The sequence below is a fragment of the Falco cherrug genome, chromosome 4 (assembly GCF_023634085.1).
Source record: "Falco cherrug isolate bFalChe1 chromosome 4, bFalChe1.pri, whole genome shotgun sequence".
In the NCBI taxonomy this organism is placed as follows: domain Eukaryota; kingdom Metazoa; phylum Chordata; class Aves; order Falconiformes; family Falconidae; genus Falco; species Falco cherrug.
Window position 1 is genome coordinate 99,900,390 of NC_073700.1, and position 24,494 is coordinate 99,924,883.

General features: G+C 40.0%; 1 protein-coding gene across 1 annotated transcript in view; it reads right to left on the reverse strand.

Moving 5' to 3' along the window:
* Positions 1–24,494, reverse strand: part of NEK11 (NIMA related kinase 11) — an 84,240-nt gene that overhangs the window by 9,866 nt on the left and 49,880 nt on the right. Inside the window, 5 exon segments of the mRNA XM_055707633.1 lie at positions 7,945–8,035; positions 13,538–13,543; positions 15,275–15,335; positions 20,886–21,010; positions 23,909–24,121. Of these exon segments, the coding sequence (XP_055563608.1) occupies positions 7,945–8,035; positions 13,538–13,543; positions 15,275–15,335; positions 20,886–21,010; positions 23,909–24,121 (496 nt within the window).

Sequence of the window (24,494 nt, forward strand, 5' to 3'; positions counted from 1 at the left end):
ACAAAAAAATGTGTAAAGTTTTTGTACATCAACCATTTTGGCTTAGTTCACATCTATATCCACTCAAAGGGGCCTGAAGGTAGGCAGATTAAGGCCACAACTTCTCTCAGGTCCCTTTACACATCTGTAGCCCTTGAAGAAGTTGATAGCACAAAACAGAACTAAAGTCAATCCACATTTTGGCAGAGCCATACAATCCCATGACTACACTATACTATAGAGAAAGAAAGAAAAGCAATTACCAACTATGGACAGTAGACCTATGACTTTCAGAAAGGCCTAGAAAGGTTTAGGCATTTAGTTTCTTCTGGCTCTTAATCAAAATGAGACAAGCTTCACAGAGCTATTTGGGCATTTAAAGAGGCAGACAGCAGTCTAGTCCTTTTATTTTTTTTCCAAATGTAAACATTTAATACCTGAACACTTTTCAAAATTGGACCCTGGCCATTCCTTTGTCTCATATCTCTTGGAAAATCAAATAATTGCACATCTAGATTCCTGAAAATATGGCATATAAAAGAATAATGAAGATTTCTAATAACATTTACAGAAATGTAGCAGTCATAACATACAACAAAGTCACCCCTGATGCTGCTACACTCTCAGAAGTGGCAGCTGCTCCCTTTGTAGTAATGGCAAATGCAGTGGTTTGGGTCTGCTAACTTCTTCACACAAGACAGTTTGCATGTTGCCCAGTCTCTGGTGTTCTACCCCATGGTCTATTTTTTAATGATACCAACATTGCTCACCTCCTTCCACATGGGGAATATGAGATGTATATCTTAAATGACTTACATGTACAAAAGAAAGAAATCACTATCTGATGACTGAGTAAAAATGTGGTGAAGGAAAGAAGGAAAAGGACAGATTTTTCTTACAGACAAGTACGGTATTAGAGTAGTAAGCAGATGAAGGCAGAAGCAATGCAGGAATGGTAAACATCAGTAGTCTTGGCAAGGGTTTGGTGAATGCCCTTTGCGTAATCCCTACCTATATTTCTCCCAAGTGTCTCTGTAAACCTCCCAAGGTCACAATGCTGCATCTAGTAAACACTGTCAAGATTCTTCAAGTGCTTCCATATCAAAACCAGACTATATAATTAAAGCCACATGAAAGCATTCTCCCATTTTTAAACTACTGACAAAATCAAGGCGCTAGAAAACTGAACAGCTCAATCTATGCATTATGTATGCACAGCACGAGAAACTAGGGAAATCATGCTTTCTGTGCAAAGCAAAAAGATGTATTAGTCTAATTCTTCTAATGTTTTAAGTGTTTGGGGCTACTTGAAATTTTAAAATTAGTGAGTCTATACTTACCATTTTATGTGGTTTTCTACTGGAATACAATTTTCAAACTGAATAAAAACTCTCTGTAGTGCTAAAGCAATTATGACATTACTGTCCACTTAAAAAAAAAAAATCCTTAAAAATTCAGGATAACAGAATGGCTCACAGATCTATGGCATGCAGCTTAGTAGAGAAGCTGAAAAAGTCTGAGTTTTCTTTACATATCTAAGTAAATTCACAAAATCTTACACTTTAAGAGTTGGACCTGGGGTTCAAGTAATGCACAAAATGAGTGCCAGGATGAGCATCCCAAGAAAACAGATCAGAGTTTAACCATGCCCTAGTAGAATCACTCACTACCTCAAACACCAAGTTTATTCTCTTTATTCCTTTCAAAGTACATCATAACGAACGTAAAGCTGCTAAGAACTGCTGAAATGATGGCATCAGCAGGTGACGTGCTCTTCCCATCCCCAGATGCAGGATGGAATGGAGAACTGTAAAAGACAGAGGGCCAACACAAGAGAGGCAGCCCATTTTTGCTGTGGAAAGGGGAACAGCATGGACAGTGGGAAGAAGCTGAATGAAAACCCATGGAAAATGCCTGGGGAATTAGACCATCAAGTCCAGCTTCAGCCTTGAGGGGGAAACTACTGCTTCTGCTGCAGAGGACTCCTACACTTCTGGGCAGCAGCCACTGCCTTGCTCACCTTCATTTCTTCTTTGGCAGGAAGAGTCCAGTACTCACTTTTTCCCCTTTCTCAGTTGTTGCCCTAGGACTGCAAGGACTCACAAGCTGGGAGCATTCACTCACTTCTCCCTGACAGGAACCAAGAACCGAGTTCCCAGCTTGGTCACATAAAGGCAGGTTCAACTCTCCTAGCATTCCCAGCTAGTTTTACTGTATTCTTATTTCACATGCCTGTAAAGTGAACAGCAAAACCAAAATACTTCAGACCTTCAAATCTGGGTCTGGAAGGCAACTATGCAATTACCTTGAAACAGATCAACAGGAAAAGAAAAAGAAACTCATGGGCTAAGATGTTTGATGTGTTTCATAGTGAGCTCATCTGGCCCTAAACAATTAAAGAGATGGAGACTGGCCTTTAAAAATGAAATGTGAGAAATACTGGTGAGGAGGATGGATAAGTAAGCAATACTTTGGCTTAGCTCATAAGAAGCAAAAAGCTACAGTTATACTGTAAGATGTCTTGGGATCACCAGAAAGAAATTATTACCAGAAAATGGAGTGCTGAACAGAACAACTGTGGTGTGTGTAAAAGGAAATTTCATGCTCAAAAACATTTCAGGATCAATACCTTCAAGAATACTGTCCTCTATTTGTCTGCAAAAAACAGTCATAGCTCAGACAGTGTCCAAATACATCTTTTGTCTGTGAATTCCACATCTATGTCTACATCATGACACCTTCCACCTGACAGTCAATGCCAATTAAAAGGTCACTGAGAATTTTTTTTTACGGAAGCCTAAAAAACTGATTAGCTTTTCTCTTTGTTGCTTTTGCCTCCACCTAAAGCTGCCCTCAATGTCATGCAATTGTTAAAAAAATGTGCAAAACCAAACACAGAGTAAGTCTTCTATACTTCAGGCATTTTAGGACTACTTATCTTAAAGAATATCCAGTACCTATCCAATGACTTCAGTATGACCTTTCTTTTTGAATTTTTAAAATAAACATTACAGCTGATACCAAAGTCACAAGTACAAGAAGTATATATGCATACTGCTCATGAGTCTAAACCAGTAGTATTCACAGGAACGGAACAGAAGTATCACCAAATGCCTTTTCTCCATGACTTCTGAAAGATGGCTTTACTTACACTCAGCGGGTGATGATGAAGTCTTTTGCCTGATCATGGTATGCTGCTGTGTGTAAGACTTCAGGGACTGACTAAGAGGTGCTTACTGCTGTGCTAAAGGATTTTAATTTACTTAAAATTCGGGGCATAAAAGCCTCTTCCTTTTACTGACATACATTTTATTGAATTCTAAACTGCATCTTAAAGTTCATGGCTATTAAAATGACTCATTGTATATATTCATAGATACCTCCACAAAGGAGAACAAAGCACTCTCTGTACTAAGTTTTTTTTTCTTCATTTCCTACATTTTTATTTCTTTTTATATTTTCAGAAAAGAGAGAACAAGATATACATTCTATTCCATGGCTATTCCATTACTCAAAAATTATCCTTACTCTGTAAAACACAAATCCTGGTTTTGCAAAGCCCAAGAAATTAATTTTGCTATACAGTACTGAAGAGGCTTCAAGGTGATGCCTTCACTCACTGGAGACCTGGGATACAAATGCTACATAATACAGAGAGGTGCAAATGTGAATACGGCCAGCTGCACCAAAACCCCTAATAAAGCTTGTTGTCCACAAATTTCTGCACACTCTTGTCATATTTCTCACCTTTGCTTTTCTGTTTTAGATCATGAAAACCTGCACAAACTTGAGATGTCAAGCATGCATCGTAAGACTTTGCATAGGCTTCTGCACTTCTGCCAGGCCCTTCATTGCAGTCAAACTGTGTCTGAGGTGGTAAAAAATTTGGAAAGAGCCGCCTCATAGTAAGATACAGTAAGCTGAAAAGAAGTAGAAAAACTTTCTCAGCTAGAGATCTAAACAAGGTGGACTGTCTCTTTTAATGTAGATTTTGACCTCTTTAGCCTCTTACAAGCTATCACAGCTGTTAGCCCAAGTCTGAAGAGTTTGCCTACTAAGTTTTTCAGAAGCTGGCAGAAAACAAGCTAGTGTTAGCTACAATGACTCTTCTTTCTAAAGGCTTTCCTTAGGGACAAAGCCAATCTTTCAGACAACAGGTACTGCCAAGCCTTCTGACATCTTGTAAAAAAGACTTTGACAAGCAGTATGGACCTCAGAGGGAAAAAAGGAATAGCTGCTATAACAATTTGATCTGATGGGGGGAAAAAATGCTTCGGCTTGAGGAGCTGTTTCTGAAGAACACTATGATTCTTTTCTGAGACGCGTAGTTAGAAAGTCTCTATAGGGGAGCATCAGTGGAACCATCATTAGCTTTTCTTCATGGGTCTCTCTGGTGAAGACAATTTGGCTCTGGACAGCATGTGAAAGTACAGCTTCTCAGACTGAGGCATGCACCAGCTTACCCAGTACTATCAAGGATGCAAACCACCATGAGAATGAGATGGTGGGCAGGACAGAAAACACCAAGAAACGGCTCCTCCTATTTCCTGCATCCGAGAATTCCTCAGCCTAAAAGCCCAATATGAGGAATATGAGTGACACAACTCTGATTTATGTATTTGCTTGACTTCTCACTGTTAACATGCAAGGCTGGGAAGGAGCATAATGAGAAAAAGTTCAAGATAACCTTTGCAGGAGCTAGTTCAAGAAATGGTGATTTCTTATCAACACTGCAGAAGATCCCAATATCGAAATAGTTAGCACCGAAGTAGAAATTTTTGCAGAGAGAATGACCTCCACTTGAAAGGTAAATTTAAATCTCTGCTGCTATGAACTTCATAATGAATACTGATAACAAGTATAACAAACCAGAAATTGTTGTCACTGGGGTAGGTGATTTTATCATGACTTTTACTGAGAGGACAGCAATTCAAAATGCTAGAACAGAGTGCAATGGGAATTGGCAAAAATATGTTGGGGGAAAATATTCAGGGATTGTAGTGAAGGAAGCTGGTGACTGAATCATAAACACTATAAGGCTGTCTACAGGTTACGCTTGAGTCATTCTTTTATTCAAAATAGGAGGAGACGAAGGACTCCTACCTACCATATTCAAGAACATGTGTGGCTTCCTTCTACATTCTTGTAAAACTTTTAGCAGAACTTCCCTCTCCTGTGAGTATCTCTATAAAGTCCTGCACAAGAATACAGTAGAAACTACTTAAAGTGGCACTCTGATAAACGACAAGTCTCTCTACTGTCAAAGAATGCATTTAGTGCAGCACACTGCAATAACTCAAGCAATGCGCACATCACATCTTGTCAAGTGACTGTCCTGCTGCAGTTTGCAAGCCCATGTCATTCAAGTGTCAATTAGAAATGGCTAAAAGGCCCTTTTGCTGTTAGACCCTGTATTATTTTACATGAATCTACCATTTTATCAGAGCTAATGAGAGTTTCTTTCATTAATGTTACTTGTAATACGTAGGCACAATGCTTACTTTCTGAGCAATTCGTGACATAAAAGAGTCTCCCTCATCAGAATCTACTATTGTTAGCATCTGAAAATGGTACAAATCCAAAACCTTCATATTTCTCTTTCAGTAGTGACTTTCCACCCAAACAGATTTCACTGCACTTCCACATTGTATCCCCTGCTCTTCTTTTCTGTTTCCTCATGAGAACTCCAGCTACTCAGTTTCTGTAGACAAAAAAACCCCATGTTCGTTCTTTCTTCAGAAGCTGTCATCTGGAAGACCCCAACGTAAGTCTGTGGCTTCCTGAGTAAAACTGAACAGCACAAGTCTAAATGATATTAGCCTTCCTTAAGTGGCACTGCTGTGTGGATGACATACAACACATCATGTGAAGTTTGCTGAGGGATGAGCAGAGCAGTTGAGACTCCATGCACCATTCTGCAGCCAGATGTTATTTCCTTCTCACTACTGAAAACTCCCCCACTGTGCCCTGTGTGCAGATTGGCCACATGTAAGAGTTTGCAGGGATCTCCTTGTGTGTGTGTGCGTGCTAGGTACTATGCTCACTCATTTAACACCCTAACTTCCAAGCAATTAACACACTTGCTCACCTTTACATGTTCAGAAAACAAGAAGGTCATAGTATGTTTAGGAGAAAGGGCAATAATGTGAGTAGATATTTTGATAGACTTCTTTAAACTAGCTGCTACAGTGCACAAGAAGAGATCTGTACCTTTATTTACCAAAACAAACAAACAAACCCAAAACATATTCCCTCCTTCATTTGTTCCCTTAATGAATGTAACTTGAAAATTGGTTGTGGGTACAGTCTGCTGGAAGTTCTCAAGATGTCAGTTGGGTGGGTCTTTTGGCCTACAGACCCAGCTGACTGTCCTCATTCAGGGATGCAATTACCAGAAAAGTGTTCCAAAATCACAAAGTCTAATGCATTAAATGTGAATTACTGCAGTTAATCAGGTTTGTCATTAGCAGATGGCTGTTCTATGAACTATTCTGAAATGTGATGTTTCTGAAGGACCATATAACAGCACTTCCAAATTTTTCAGCATTTAATCACCACTACATACATGCTTATCCTATCAGAACCAACAAACTCTGGAAACCATGAAACAGCACTGGAAAAACAGAATTTGAAAGAAGCAAGTGATTTAATCATACCTCAGCTCTAAAGGCAATGACCGTGAAGTTCACATAGTTAAGGATTATCCTTTAGCCATGAGAATACAAGGTGAAGGCTGTAAGACTAGTGACTAAACATTTGGGCTAAACAACCTCACCTTGCAACTAGTTGGCACAACGTGATGCATTTTTTTTATTTTTGTAAGTACTTTCCATAAAAAGGGAATGGAAAGCAATCAGAGTGGTAGGCTGTGATGCCAACTAGTTGCACAATAAAGGCTAAGCCATGAAGTGAAACCCTAGGAAATATCATAAAACTGAACAACTTCTACCTGGGGTAAATCTGATTGGTATTTCCATTGAATACATGGTGCATCTGGTGCTGTAATTTGTTTTAAAGAGTGATTGGGATCAACATTGTTGTGGATGCATTCATTTTCTTTAGAGGATTCACTTAAATAAGTACTACTATTAACTGTTTGAACTTATTTGTATTCTGATAACATCCACCATACTGTTGGCACTGTCCACCTACACAAGAGAAAACTGCCTTTTTTTTAAAGTTTATGATCTGAGATCAGTTGAATTTTGTAACACTGCAAAGAAAATTTGAGTTCAGAAATAATACGTAGCATTGTGATTATCAGATCAGTACCTAAATTAGGGTGCAATAAATCTTGGAAGGCCAGAAATTACTGAATCAAGACAAAAGCTCAAGATACATTGACTACTACATTCTAGGAAGGAAACACAGATCTTTGTTTCACTAAGACACTGAAACCTTTATTAATAAAGCTGGGGTATCAATGATGCTGAAATCAATTAGACAATGAGTTTCAAAGGGAGCTGCACATGTAAATTCCTCTGTCTCATTTGAAAATCCCAGACAACAGCTGAAATCACGTTTGGTTTAAATCATCGTATCATCGTGTGAAACAAATCCATTAGTATTTCATTCCAGGCATGAATGAAGTGTGGGTGAGGAAACAAACATGGTGGGAACATGAATATCTGCAGGTAATTTATGGGCATGGACTGAGCTAACAAAGCAAGCAAAGTTCAAAACACCACCGACAGCAGTGAAGGCAAACTGGGGTATGACAGTGATCGTGCAGAGAAAACAATCAGAAGTGACAGCCAACCTTCATCCTCTCTGGAGGCAAGCAGGCAACCAGTCTGTAAAGAATACCTTACCATCCACTTTAAGGGGTTTTTTTGGGGTGGGGAAACAACACATGAAACCATTGTTGTTTTCTTTTCAAAAACGAAAACTCTTTGCTGTGTTCTGCAGTTTTTCAGATCTATCCTCTTTGTCTGAACATTAGTTACTCATAAACATGCTACTTACTCCCTCATGTGTTCCAGTTTGGTCTCAGCCGTAGTGCTGTTGAGAGCTCTGAATCCCTGGGGCGCCTCTGGAGACACTCCGGTGACAGTCCCTGAGCTTACAAATCAATGCACAGACAATAACCTTATTCATCTTCATCCCCTGAGCTCTGTTGCAGAGTCAAGGACAGTCAGAAGGAGGAAGACTATTCCCGTTTCTCACAAGGTAGTGCCACATTAATTAAAGATGAATTAGATTATTAAATGCACATTAAGGGCAACTCCTTTCTGAAGGATAAGTAGATTTATAGCTTAAAGGTACCAGAATTGTAACAACAATTTTCCTTTTGTGTATCATACAGGGAATTACATTACAACAGAAAGGACAGTCACCCAAGGAAGTCCTGAGACAGGTAAATATTCAAGAAAATGAAATTCACTTACACAATATGTATTTTTCTCCACTGTTCTTGCACTTACTGATAAGAGTGAGAACCTTCTTCCTAACAGGCAAGTCTCTCCCTTAGCTTGATTATTACCGTAAACTGCAAATATTTAACTTATGACATCACTTTCCCCTTCATATGAAGGTACTCTTTTTACATAGACATACACAGAGGTATGTTTATATATATATATATATATATGTAACTGTGAGAAATATACATATATGCACACTCTCTCTATTTACAGGCCTCATGGGCTGTTCCAGTATCTACAGACCTAATAGAGATTGTTGTACTCATTCACAGGAACACAGAAGTGCTGAATCACAGAGAACTGTCAGGTTTGTCAGCTCAAATATCCTGCAATTTCATGTTGTCATTCTATCACACAAGTCCCTGCTTAACCTAAGGAGTTTATTTATTTATTGCCCCACCTGTTCCCACTAGAAGACAATTCCAGAGCCTCACTGTGAGCTGGTGGCTAAAAATCTCTCCTCTAATTTCCCAACAAAACTTCTCTATTGGCCAGTTCATGATCATTTTTCTCCTGTGCCAGTCCTTTTTCTTTGGCTTACACAGTTCTTCTCTTCCCTTTTCCATATTCCTTTCATTTCTTTATAATTGGAAAAAGAGATCCTACTTCAACGGTCAATTTCCTAGGCTAAACAAAGCAGCTATTTTAGTTTCTTCTTGCAAAGTATTTGGCATTAGGATTTCACTTGCCAAAAGCGGAGAATATGTATCATGGTGGAACTACATCCTGCGTAAATGTGTGGGCTGTGGCACACAGGACCCATGCTCTGCACAGACATGGGAGGGCTCTGCACGGGATATGAACAAGCCAAAATTCACACAAACACATTAACACGATGCCTTGTCTACATGAACACACACTCCCTCTCCTAGCAGGGTTTTTTCACTAGGACTCGGCTAGGGTTTAGTTTCGATTGCATTAACATTGATCGCATACAGCCAGAGGGAACTTGAAGCTACCTTGCCGCTACGAGCAGAATAGACACCCCCAGAGAGTGCTGAATGCTTCCCTGGAATGCGTAACCATGGCTTTCCCAAGAGTTAAGCTTCTATGTCTTACATGATTCTAAATCCTGATCACATGAGGTTGAATAGTGAGATAAAATCTTTCTGTCATGAGGGATCCTACTGAATCACTCACTGTAAGTGTCTGCTGTATTCAGAGCTGTGCTTAAGAGTCGGAAGATAGGAAGTAGACATAGAGAGCGACCACAGAAGAAATTAATTCCTGACTCTGTTATCTGGCTATGGACAATTTGACTTTTAAAAACATTTTCCTAACTTCTCTTTACACTTAATGGCTAACAGCTGTCTGATGCCTAAATATTACAACTGAGGTATAGTTAACATAGTTTAAAAGATGAAAATTTACAAGCTCAGTTCCTACTAGCAACCAATAACTTCACCCATTGATGCAACAACCATTTCCTGATCATTTACTTTAACACGACACATGCATATCCATGCATTTTTACATGGAGTCTGTAAGCATTCTATTACTTTAGCAGCACTGAAAAATTCAGCCATCCTCATGGTGTCCCTGAGGAAAGCCCAAGTGCTGCACAAAGCAATGCTCATGACTTACCAGGCGGCACACTCCTCTTCAAGTCGGCGTAGAATTAAGGTCCAGATGTGGGGCTTTCACAAGCAATAAAAAGTTGACGCCCTGAGCACCAGTGGTCTAAGGAAAATATAACCTTTACATTCTCTTAAGAAAGAGCATGCTGTGTAAAAATCTAGCTGGATAGCTAAGCCCAAAGAGTGGTAGGAAATGGAGTTACATCCAGCTGGCAGCCCGTCACAAGTGGTGTTCCCCAGGGCTCAGTACTGGGCCCAGTCCTGTTTAATATCCTTATCGACAACTTGTCCAAGGGGATCAAGTGCACCCTCAGCAAGTTTACAGATGACACCAAGTTGGGCAGGAGTGTTCATTTGCTGGAGGCCAGGAAGGCTCTGCAGAGGGATCTGGACAGGCTGGATCAATGGGCCAAGGCCAGCTGTATGAGGCTCAACAAGGCTCAGTGCCGGGTCCTGCACTTGGGTCACAACAACCCCAGGCAGTGCTACAGGCGTGGGGAAGAGTGGCTGGAAAGCTGCCTGGTAGGAAAGGACCTGGGGGTACTGGTTGACAGCCAGCTGAGCATGAGCCCCCAGTATGCCTGGTGGCCAAGGTGGCCAACAGCATCCTGGCTTGTATGCAAAACAGTGTGGCCAGCAGGACTAGGGCAGTGATGGTTCCCCTGTACTCAGCACTGGTGAGGCCACACCTTGAATATTCTGTTCAGTTTTGGGCCCTTCACTACAAGAGGGAAGCAGAGATGCTGAAGCATGTCCAGAGAAGGGTAACAAAGCTGGTGAAGGGTCTGGAGCACAGGTCTTATGAGGAGTGGCTGAGGGAACTGGGGTTGTTTAGCCTGGAGAGGATGCTCAGGGGGGACCTTACTGCTCTCTACAACTACCTGACAGGAGGCTGTAGGCAGGTGGGGGTCGGTCTCTTCTCCCAGATAACAAGCAACAGGAAACGAGGAAACAGCCTCAAGTTACACCAGGCGAGGCTTAGATTGGATATTCGGAAAAATTTCTTCACGGAAAGGGTAGTCCAGCACTGGAAGAGGCTGCCCAGAGACGTGGTGGAATCACCATCCCTGGAGGTATTTAAAAAACACATAGATGTGGCGCTTAGGGACAGGGTTTAGTGATGGACTTGGCAGTCCTGGGTTAATGGCTGGACTTGATGTCGTCAAAGGTCTTTTCCAACCTAAATGATTCTATGATTCTATTTAACCACAGGTCCCACCTAAATTCTGGTATTACTATTATTACGTGATATATCACTGTAGTAAAAGCTCAGCATACTCTTTCTGCTTAGTGAGTTCAGTCTATTGCTACAATACCTCCTTCTCCTCTGACATTTCATTATTAAAGACATCTTTCTTCTTGTTCCTGGGATTCCAGGCTAAATAGTTCCTACTCTTTCTGCTCTCCACACTGGCAGCTGGACAAGCAAAACTTATTCTCTACATGCAAACTAGTATCTATCTTCCTCTCATTTAATATTCTTTCCTGGGTACTATGAGGCACCTGCAAGGACTACAGATTGTAGGATCCTGCAAAGGTGTCGTTAATCATACAAAAATGAGTTCTCAGTGAAAACTGCTAAAAGCTTTACACACTGTTGCCACAAAAAGCCTCGAAAAATTTTCCTTGGGCGACTCATAACCCACACCAACTTCTGTATCAGAGGTATTTTCTTAAAAGCAGTTACTTGATTAGTAATATATTTTGCACCCAGCTTCAAGCAGCTTGCCTACCCACACACCAACACAGGAAAAGGAACCATTCTTCAAAAAGTGACCAGGTAACTATTTGCATTTTGCAATATATCATTCTTGATTCTTTAAACAAAATCAAATGAAGCAAGATCACTGACTTTTCAAAAGCAGGTATTGTGGCTTTCTACATATATTTCAAAGATGAATACCATCCCAGAGTCTAGCCCAGTACTGCAGAGAACAACATAAGGCAAAAGATCTTTGTCCTCTCAGGTCACGGAGCACAAGTTTGAGGTTCTCACTGCATCCTTCCTACTCTGTTAAAGGGAAGATGAAAGGATCTGTAGGGAAATAAATCCTCTGGCTGACATTTATTCACAAGTATTTACATCTAAAACAGGTGATTATGATTAGCTAGTGAGATTTTTCATACATTATGGCCCAAATGCATTCCTATACCAACATTTCTGCTAACAACTGAATAACTAGTGACACCTACTGCATCTCTTGGTAAGTCATTATGTATTGTGAAGCTATTATCTCCACTGAATATTAGACTTCTGTTTGGGTTTCAGATTTCTTTCTTCAGCTTTCACTGCTACGTAAGAGATCCTACAATGCCCTTTTCTACAGGATTAAAAAGCTCCTTAGAATCAGCTGTATTTTCCTGAGTTTATAATCAAAACAAAGTGACCCAACTGCCTTTAACCTTCTCTTCCTTTAATCTAAGCAGATTCAATAAATTGTAAAAACAGTTTTTCAAAGTTTCTTGCATTTTGCAGTTCTTTTCTGGGATCTTCCCAATTTTTCAAACTTCGTCAGCATGGACTATCTTATTTCAAACACAATCCACATGGAACTGTATAGCCAACTCAAAATGAACCTTGTACCACACTAAAGCACTGGTATTTATAGCAACTCAGTGGGAACTCTTGAGGAGAAAACTCAGTTACTTCAAAAGTCCTTTTACCCTCCGACACTGAGGTTTATACTACAGAAACTCTAACAGTGGAAAAACAATGTATATTTATTGCATCCTCTTTATTACAGCCCTTGGTGATCTAAAAAAAGTTCTCATTTTATGCTACTCAGATGTTCTCTAACATCTGCTTGAAATGGCATGAAGTTTTTCACAATCCCTTTAACAATGAAAGACCCTACAAGAAATTCTGGCAAGGCCAGATTTCTGCATATGCCCTATTATTGCCATGAAATCCATACTTTTTTCAGGAGTAGCCATTATAATGATGTTGTAGCTATGTAGCCTGGTAATATGATATTGTCACAGGCAATACCATGTCACAAAGCTTGGATGTGAGCCTGCAAGGCTTCAGGCTTTGTCTGAACTTACCTTGACCTGCCAGGAACTTTGAGTTAATTGTTGAAGCTGTTACAGCAACTCTTCTAACGATCAGGTAGTTGTGGCTACTTTGTTTTATTTCCACTTATTATGCATTGTACAACCCCCATTTTTAGATGGACAGTAGTATTCTGTGCAGAATGACATATTTATAACTAACTAAATTCAATTAATGTAGAGAAACACAGGCCTGGTACAACAGCAGATACCTTGAAAAGTGGGGACAAAGGATAAGGTGTAAAGGATAGGCATGGTATGACAAGAGGTGGGGCACAGGCTGGTACTGGCAATCCCTTGGCCATAACCAACATGCTAGTGGTCAGTTAAAAGAAATGCAGACCTGGAAGTGGGCATAACTAGCTTTAGGGTGAACAAAGAGAACAAGCGTCTGACCTATGTAAACGCACCATATACAGAAAATTTTGATGTAACATGAATTCGCAGCCTAGTGAAGAAAATGCGAGGTATAAATGAATGTTAGTAAATATAGAAAAATGACCCTACTTGCACCTTTGTAGCTTGATTTTGGAAGAACCTATAAAATAGTAAACATTTAAACTTCCTCAGTGACACTGTGCATACAAAGATAAAAGGGACCCTAGAAGATTTCTGTCATATTATCATCACATATATTTGTTTGGAACATATCCTACAAACCCAATTACTAACTCAGCTTGAAGAAAGGCTTTAAGTTTCAGCACAAATTGGTCAGAGATTTTTTTTAAGGATTAAAGCACAATCTAATTCTTTAACACTATACTTTAAAAAGGCATCTTCTTGTTCTTACTACTGCAAGAAAAAAAGGGAGAAAAGAGTCCCTTTAATACTACAGTTTCAAAAAAATACTGCTGTTTGGCTAATACTCTAGATCAGGGGTCCTCAAAACTTTTTGAACAAGGGGCCAGCGCGTGGATGAAGTGGCAGGCAGTCATCTGCGGCTGCTTGGTTTCCGCCCCCAGCCCCCAGCGGGGGGGTCTGTAAATACTGGGGGCCAGATTGAGGACCCTGGGGGGCCGTATGTAGCCCGTGGGCCGTAGTTTGAGGACCCCTGCTCTAGGTTATTCCCAGAAGCCCTCAAGGCAATTCCTCTCTTTCATTAAAATAACAAAATACTGAAGCACAGAGCTAAATTTTGTTCCTATTTCCACTTCTGCAAACCCACTGCAGACAATGATGCTGCAAATGCATAAATGAGGGCAGAATTTGAAAACTGTGGGATCTCTGTTAGTGTGAAGACAACCTGGACATGAATATTTCTTCCTTCAGTACTAAGGATTTCCCTGATGTGGAACCCAGAAGGTGACCAGACATGATTCAGTGGCTAGAAGACTATGACAGCTACAGCTTTGATTACCCCCTTTCACCCTTTTTCTTCTTTGGCTTTCTCTTCCTACCAGTTCATGCTCACGTGCACGGGTGAAATAGAGCTCGGCACTGGATGAACTCTACAAGGAGGACTTCCCAGGCTTCCACTATATTCTAGTTTTAGAGCCAGAAGAGAATAGATGTATAGGTTTATTCCGACTGAATGAGTGCAAATGAGGCAGCTAAACAACACTGAGGTTCCTGTGGGAGCTTTTGGGAACTCATCTGGGCTTTCATGCAAACCACATGCAGGCTGCTGCTGGCACAGTTCAACTCAATGGTCTTGAAGGACCGTGACTATGCCAGCCTCAGTAAATAGCCTTCTTTTGTGTAAGTTTTCTTTTTAGCTTTTTAGAACACAAAAAACCTCTAAATTTACAGACAGAATTTGCAGGACATTTTAGGATTAACATGCAAACTTAAATTCTCAGTGATTTTTCTGTGCCTGTAATAAGATACTGTAAAATAAAATATTATCCAAACTTGGATCATAATTAAAAAAAAATTACAAATATTTTAATTCATTTTCTTTTAGTGTTACCAGTAGTAGAAACTATAAAACAACTTACATCCTTAAATATTTTCCCCTGCTTCCTGAAGAAAAGATGGCAGAAGTCAAATTTTTAAGTCTTTGTTATAACATTCCTGACTTTTGACCATCATGCTTTATGGCTCTATTATTTTCAACAAAAGCACTTAACTGTGTATGCCTTGCCTTTTGGCATATCTATACTTCTCTGCAGCAGATTAAGGAAGCAATTTTCAGGAAGGTCACATTTTTTGAGCTACTTTGTTGCAAAATGGAAATAATTGGACTGTGATTAATATAGACTGCTAATTGCTGCTACTGCATTTAAAGAAGAGATGTCATCTTACCTATTGAGCTGTTACTCAGGACACTCTCCAAATACTTGACCATTGCCTCAGTATCACTGTCCTCCTGTGGATAAATAAAATAAGGAATAGCATTAGTGTGAGCACAGATTTAAATATAAACACTGTGTACCAGATTTAAATATAAACACTGTGTTCCATACAATCAATTATTTACATCAGATTCCTTGCAGAACACAAGCGTGTAGAACAACTGTGCACAGAGTTTAAAGAAGATATGTTTAGTGTGGAAGCTGATGTGCTATCTCTGAAAAAACACCAGCAATTTATTATCAGTTAGTCCTGGAATATCTAAAACAATACCACACAGAAAAAGGCAAGTATGTACTTCTTAACTATGCTAAAGTTTCTTATGCTTATGATAGCTGCCCACTGCAAATTAATACTTACGTTTCCTATAATTGCATCTACTTACATATCTAGTAACAACTAACTGCTACCAGACAGATGACTTAAGAGTTTTGCCATGATACCTTTCATGTGAAATGCTGTTTGTGTACATGGATGAAATTCAAAGATCTGGCCATGATTATGGTCCAGGAAGTAGGTCACAAGTATATTAAAGTCCAAGACAAACCTGGACTCTTGAGTTTCTAGAAGCTGCTGCTGTATGACATCTGACAACGTGGCATTTCTTGACTGTTTAAAAATGAAAGACAAAATCGTCCTTGCTGAAAAATCTGCCTATGGTTTTAAAATTTAAAACACTGGAATAAAAAGAAACAATATTGTCCTCAGCTTCTATAGTGGACAATCTGCTTTATATTTCTATGCAACCTTACTCAAAATGCTCATTCTAAATTTCTCAAACTGAGGAACTGCCAGTATACCTTAACTGGGTAACAGTAATTGTTGGCAATGACTGTTAGCTGGTTAGTGACCTTTCAGTGCAAGTGAGAGCTGTTATGAATGAACACGACCTAACATCTTATCACCCTAAGTTGTTTCATGGGCTTATACTTGTAACAGGCTCTGCTGTTTTAGCTGATGTTTGCAAGATGGGAATCAGCTTCTTGGTTGGCCATTTCAACAGATAACCCAAAAGCTCATAGGTTTGAAAGAGCCTCTTTGTCCTTTTGGAGCAGCCTGTGGAGTCCTGGCTGGTTAAAGTCAGCACCAAATTTACAGTTCTGCAGTCCACCCAAAGTGCCTGAGTTAATTCAGAAAGCAAGTTAATCTGAACCTGCTTAACCCAGGGTTTGTCAATTAGCAGTAAAGTGCGCAGGAAATGCTACAGAATGCATTACATTTATATTTACAATATACATTGAATATTGAATTAAGACAGACTTAATATTACAGATATAATTTCTCTGTATTTGTCAAAAAAAAATCAAATGAACCTTTTATGACTTCACTAAAAAGTTATTAAACATTTTTCATTCAAAGTTGATATTTTATACTAATTTTCTGCTAATATAAATCGGTAATTACTTTTTATTTTCATTATCACTAACAGTTAACTGAAAATCTACAGAGACAAGACAAAAACCATGGTAAACGGCCACATAAAATACTAATACAATTACTTTAATAAAACCTTTTTTTTTTTTAAGGGGATAAAGACTGCAACTACCAAACCTTTGACTTCTCACAATAGGATGTCATATTTACTCCAAATACCACAACAGAGCTGATTTTTTTCTCAATATGCTGTAACGCAAAAGATACACTTTCATCACCATTGCTTTTCAAGGAAACTAGCTGGCTTAATTTGGCTATCTTGAAATAAAATTTCAATGAGGGAGAGAATGTGGTTTTCACACAGTGGTAAACAGTTGAATAGATGGTTAATCAACTTACACTGAAGTAGAAAATACCTATGCCTTCTCTCCACTTGGGTTTAGCAATCTAAGAGGATTTAAGCTGTTTTATTTATTATGTTTATCTATTTAATATATTTCTTTTATGTTTCTCTTTTTTGCAGTAAAAGCAAAGCCATACAGAATAGGCATGCACCTCTGGCAGGTGCACATAAGGTGACACATAAGGGCCAGCGTGGAATAAATGCTTGCACATTTCAGATTCAGAACAAATTAACCCCCTTCTAACACCAACAGGTCATGCCAAGGTACATGTTAGGAGCATTGTTTGGGTGACAGCACGCAAACACCCACAGCCGCTGAAGCTATGATAATTTAGGCCAGCTGATTATCTGGTTTGACTGTCTCAGAAGCAACCTGGAGACTGAAAATAGGAAGCTGATGTACCACATTAGTAGACTTTGTCATAATGGAAAAGGTGAATTTGCTATTATTGTCACTAAAAGAAAACACAAAGCACAAGGTGATGAACTGCAGTAACAAGCATCCATTAGCATCTCAGCTAAATCAAAGCCAATGAAAGCTTCACTGTGCACTAACTTTTCAAGATGAAACCTCTCCCAAGCTTCATATTTTTTAATTTTTTTAGGAACAGTTTCTCACTCTCCTTCATGTTTTCCCGTAGTTAGAAACCAACGTTCCCAAAAAAACCCCAAACATGTGGAAAAGAGACATTGGCTCAAAGAGGTAAGAGGTCTGGAAAAGTAATTGGCAAATTGCTGCTTGAAATCTGGCAATCTGCATTTCTGTTCCAAAAGAGAGAAACAAAGGACACTAAACTTCAATGCTACAACAAAGATGAGAGGTACAGATGTGCTTAGGGTCTGAAATTGGTGGTAACTCCACACCTCCATCTGGACGATGTAGCTGAAAACACACAGGCTGTGCTGAAAGATATCAACGTGGGGAAAACAGCTGTCTCAGCTCCCATGCTATACCTTTAAAGTTACACCGTTCCAGTGCCTACCTCCCTCCTCTACATCCCACGTAAAGCCACTACTTCTCAGTCTGTCTTGACATCTGTGGGAACCTAATACAGCTTGAATAAATAGCTCAGATCTCTTTCTGCATCATGCACCCCAATGTGTTGTTCAATTAGATGACTTCTCTGACCCCATGCTACTGCATGAACATCAGAAATTTTTTTAGTCATTGTTTGAAGTAATGGGGTCACTAGAGAGCACTGCCAGGTGCAGCATTTCTGCACTCTCTGCACAGAAGTAACCAGTAAAGCAATCTTGGCACTGGAAAATTGAGAGATTTGCACAGATTAGGAAAGTAAATATCTTACAAGTCCTTACCCTGTGTTGCAGTGGAACGACTTCTTTAATAGCACACACCTCCAAAAGCCTAATTTATAAAGGTATTTTTGAAGAAAGGGCTTAAGAGTATGAATCCCATCATAGAAATAGGAGTAGGAGTTTTGGTATTAAGTAAATGACTGTGGAAGCAAACCCCTGCCATACACTTGCAAGATCAAATCTATTCTGGTAGGATTTGAAGCTTACTATTAATATGGAGCATGATCCCACCTACCTTTGAGTGGGATTCATTTCACGTAACTGTTGACATCCAGAATGAAGATGTCCTGTGCATACTAACAACTGTTGATCCCTTTATAATCACCAGAAAGAGGGACTTCCTAGTATACTCCATCTAACCTATGTTAGATGTTTACACCAAGATAACATTATACCCTAAAAATGCTTGCCTACTCCCCTTTAATGTACAGACTTTCTGTTCGGTTAGTTCAGACACAGGTGTCCAGATTTGTACAGCTATGTTCAGTCTGCTTTGACCTCAGACTTACTGCAGAATTTTTCACTTGAGAAAGAGAAAACTGAAAATTATGCTCACTTCCCAAGAAAAAGAAAAGGTGATTGTTTCAATAACCAGAAACACACTTCTGCCTTATCTAAGGTGCTGGGGTCAACATGAGAAAAAACAAAGACAGACAATTAGTTTCTTTGATAAAGGAAGTCCTATAAGGCAAATGGTCACGGGGGATTCTTCCCAGTCAGCCTGTGTAGGCTGGTTGTCAGGGGCTTACTGCTCTGTGAGCACACAGACTGCTGGTAAAGCAAAGCCTCAGGGCCATCAGGGCTGGATACAGACAAGAAGGTGCCAGTGGGACAACTCTTCTAGCCCATGGTGCTGGTTCTTTTCATTACAGAATTCTGAGTCACTGCAAAATGAAAGAATGTCCCTGCTCAGATCTGAATGCCAACACCTAATTTCTTCTGCATTATTGAGAAATCTAATTTTATCCTCTGCCCTTCATTAATTCTAAGCAGCAGTGTGCCTGTTCAAAAGTATTACTGATTGAGACTTAATGATGTCAATGAAAGTTGAATGAAAACTTTAAACAGTGTACTAAAAACTAAAAAATTATCTGAGAGTCTGATGAAGCTGAGCAATAATTTATTTTCAAGGTATCTGCGGTAGACTTCCTGGGCAACACAGTACATGTCTATGTCTTGTGGGTAAGCACAGACCCATAAAACTGAAAAAAAACATTGTCTTAGATATTCCACTGATTTACAACTGACTAATAATTTCTTTAGACCACCGATCCTGAATTTTATAGCGTCCTGTGTGTTTAGTTTGAAAGCTAGGAGGACATTTCTAGATTGAATGAAGCTGTTCCTGAGTAAACTTGAAGTTTAACTGATAAGACAATTTCAGAACTCCCTGCTACCATGGTAGAAGCAGAGTTCTGATTTCTCATGCAAACATTTTATTTCTGCCTCAAAAAGTTCCTCTTAAAGAAGCTATTCGTTCAAAATTTTCAAAAATCAGTACAAGTTATTTGTAATTTAGTGGAGAGTATTAGTATACTTGGCTGGTTCCCTGAAATGCAGAAGACATACACTCTGTTCTACAAAATTTGCACATAAACACTGAATAACATATATGATCCTAAGCAGAACCAGACAATACTGTTCAGAGTCACTGTACTCAATGTTTTACGCTGGTGGCCCAGGGGAGAAATCAATTGTTCTTGAATGCCTTAGGAAGATCCATTTTCAGAACTGACTTGGGCATTTAAGTTCATTGATTTCACTGAGACTTGGTCACTGCGGACAAGATTCACCTCAGCTCATTCTGATCAGATCTAGATTAGGTGCCTTTTCCAATAATCTTCAAATTTCTTCTCACTGGAATCCCCAAGACTTTTTTGTAGCAGCAGCAGCATCTGATAAAGCTACTTTAAGACTTTCAATAATAAGTTTTCTCTTCAGTGACACTTTCTGAGTTTCTTGGGAAAATCTACAGATTTGCTGGTCAAGTCTTGCAGCTGTTTAGGCTCATAGTTCAACACACTGTCCTAGAAAACGTCTAATATAGGCAGGAAAAAGTGGCAACTAAAGGTGCCTATCTCTGCTTGGGAATTAGAGCTGGAACTTCGATCTTATGCTTGAAGTATATTTTCAGCTTTAACTTAATTTACTCATAGCTAACAAGAGGAGAGAACCCCACTCTGAGTGTTTTACAGTCACAAGGCATTTTACTGACAACGATCTACCTTAAGGTGTTCATGGTATTCATATCCTTAATCTTGAAGGAATGCAAAAAGCTCTCTCATCAACATCTCAGAAGAATTACATATACATACACATATAATTAATTAATGGTACTGATATACACACACATTCTTAACAAAAATAAATTTCAGTAATGTCAGTAGTACAAAAATCTTGGAAGGAGCTCAATTTTCCCATGGAAAATGAGCATCAAGTGTCTACTGTTTTCCCAAAAGTCATATATACCTGGTGATTTGTCTTAGAGACAGTCTGTGATGATTCTGCATCCTCCTCCTCTTCACTGCCTTCTGAACAGGATTCAAACTCATCATTATAATATTCTTCTGCAATTTCTGGGTCTTCAGGGATCTCTAAAAGCAGTTATGAGTTTATAGCATGTAGACACAAAAAATAAATTATTTTTAAAGACAAAATGGATTTTATAGCACCCATGGTATGTTACTAGCAATACATTCCCTAACTGAAATCATGGGATAGGTTCTAAGGTTAAAATGTTCATATTCGATGACATGATAAGCAGTGTTAAAGCTTTCTCTGGCAAAAGGTCAGTTCCTCAACATCCGTAAATTAATGACCTGAAAGGATCTATATTGACTTTGGGCTTAAATCACTGAACCATAGTATAATTCAGGCTGGAAGGGACCTCATGGGATCATCAAAGCAGGGTCAGCACTGAACTGAATCCAGCTTTTGTGAGCTGACATTACGCCCCACTTTGGTTTTCTCTAACACACATAACCTGTGCTGAATACCACTGTTAAGCTAAAATGGAAAATAATAATTATTATTTTATTAATATAAAATAGTAATAAAAAAATAAGCAGGCACATGTTTAAAATATACAAGAAATAAAATCTCTTATCTTCTTCCAAATTTTCCTGAAGCACAACCATAACAAAATAAAAGAAACTGGTGTAAAGTCAAGCTATGCATACTTGGGTATCATGTTCTCTCAATTTACTATAAGCCAATGAGCCTATGAAGTACAATCAGCATATTCCTCACAGCATGAAAAACAACCCAGCCATTCTGCTCTGGATGAAGTCCTTTAGTATCCCAGACTCCACAAGTAAGGATTTTGTGAGATGGCTTGAGGCCTGATTGCTTTGGGGAGCTGTCCTTTCTCAGCAACTGCACTTAAGCATGTGTTGAATTCTAAGCAGAGGCTGGACTGTGATGACTCTTTGGATAAAAAGTAGATTCCCCACTTTCCTAGAGAGAAAGCTGCAAGGCATAGAGTCGCCCATGGGAGACGTGGCTCACCAGCATGAGACAGGGTCAGAAGACAAGGGAGCCCAGCTCACCAGCCATCCCATGATGGGATGCCCTAAGCGCTCACAAAGAGAGAGAGTCCAGAAGAGCTAACTCCCATGCTTTGACTTTGGGCAGTCCCTCACTGACTCATCAAGGAAAGTTACATCCAAGCCCAGAAACAATGTTTTTCACACTAGCAGGTTTTTTTAAAAAAAAAGTTTGGTATCCATCCTTGCATGGTACTACTGCAAGAAATACTATTGAAGATAAAAAAATGCTTAATATTCAACTGTAAAAAATCACCATAGTCCTAACTTTAGCTGATGATTTCCATCATTCTCCTCAACTAAATCTGCCATTCAAAGAAATATAAACCGACTTACTTTACATATTACTGCATTGAAGAAAATCAAATTCAACCAATACGACATAAAAATGTTTAGTAGATTTCTTTTTTACTTGTTTCATGTGGCTAAAAAACCAAAAAAAGATTTAAACAGAGGAATAAAAATAAAATAAATTACAAAGACATTGGAGCTTGGGCAGGAAGAAAAATTCTAATCTTTAAGGCATAAAGAAAGAGAACTTGGGGGGGGGGGTGGGGGGAGGAAGCTGCTAACCCTCTATGGACATATTTACCTTAGTTAATGAATGTGTTAAGTGGTAAGAAAGGGTCTGCAGCAGAAAAAACAGGCCAAGCCAGTTCTGTGGTTTGTCAAGGGGTTTGCCAAGTAGGGACTACATGTAAGAGCTCAGGGGGTGATGGGGCAAACAATGGGATGAAGAGAAGTAAACAGGACGTTAACAACTACCAGATCATTGGGGCAACCACCTGCGCAGGCATAAAAAGGGTCACGGTCATACTAATGGAGGCCCTGAGAAGACTCGTATATATGCAGCTGATTACTGGACATGTAATGAATACATATAGTGATGTAACATAAAACTGATCCCCGTGAAACAGTTGTGGATGCATATTTAGTGGAGCAATTCCCAGCATATCTGGCGTCACAGCAAGCAATGCCTGCTTCTTAATACTACACTGGTGTTAAGGAGTTTGATTCCCGATTTTCGGTGACACTAGGGATGGAGGTCTCAGTACTGCTAGATGCACAGGGTTAATTCCTAGTGTGCAAGGCTCGACGACTGCATGGGTCAGCTCAGTCTTCAGGGGAAATGGTAATAAAAGCGGTTTAGACAGGAGGGTATGTAGAAAGAATTGGAAAGGTTGTGAGTAACTAGCAGCAGGGATAGGGTATCCAAGATAAAGCACATTCCACTCAGGACCCGAAACCGAGAATGGTAATTTCGAAGGTGGGGGGCAAAATTCGCTTTGGAGTGGGAAGGCCCTTCGGACCGCGGGGTAGACGTGGTCTCCCTTGCCCGAACCGTCGGGCAGACCTGGCCGCCCTGATGGCTCCATACTACCGAGTACACCTGGCCGCCCCACGCTGCCGTGATGCCATGGTAGACCTGGCCTTCATACGGAGCGTTCGCTTTTTGAGGCGCCGCGTGGGGCTCTTTTGGTCGATTTTTAAAATAAATTATTGGAAAATTATTTAAGTTTTTTTTATTTATTTAACTCAATTTAATTGCAATTTCGCGTTCATTAACTAAATGCTTAAGCAGCAACAGTGACCTCCATAAGAGAGTACGTGTCAGATAACAAACACATTGCTTGTTCAGCGTCCTTTAAGTTACTCTTCATTGGGTATTGATTAGCACCGGCTTAATTATTACTCTTACATTCGTATTAGAGTAGAGCAATGCCTACGAAAGCAGTAATTCCGTCACCGTTAATAACGTAGAATTAAATTCTGTACACGCGTCTTTTTCATGAGGAGACCGTGTAGGTCTAACCGGTTACTGAGCTGTTACCGATCGCCTCAGGCTTACCGCGGTGCACTATGGATGCTGTAGTACTGCTGACACTACTGAGACAGGAACAAAAAAAAAAAAAAGAGAAACGAAACCCAGTAATAATAAATCGTTACTCGCGTCTTGCCGATTCCGTCTACGCGGCTGCGGGAGCCCGGGACGACCTTCGGCGAGAGCCCGGGAGCCCGACAGGCCGCTGCCGGAGCGTTCTGCGAAAAGAGCGGCCACGTCTACACGGGGCCAGAAAAATATGGCAGCATTTCCGGCCCGAGGGGAAGACATGTTATCCCCATCGATGCTGCCGAAGGCGTCATCCTTAACCGCTGCCTCTGGTTACGTCATAGTAAGAGCCCCTGCCATTAGCGCTACTCCCCGTAGGTGGAGTCTCCCCTCTTAAGACTCTGACGGGCCCGGGGCTATCGCGGTTCATACTATAGGAGCAGGCGATTGCTCAAGCTCCGAAATAACACTAGGCGGTCGGTGGGCTCCCAGTGATGCCTTTTCGGCAACGGGCCGCAAATTACTCCGATAGCTACCCAATTGTGAAGTGAGAGCCATCCTTTTTCAGCGATACTTTGTTTACAAGTAGCAGTCCGTAATATAGCAGCGACCCGTGTGTCGACTCCGAACCATCATTACCGGCGTATCCGGCCACAAAGCGGTCACGGGGCGGTCGTTCCGCTCGCCGTTCTACCTTCACGG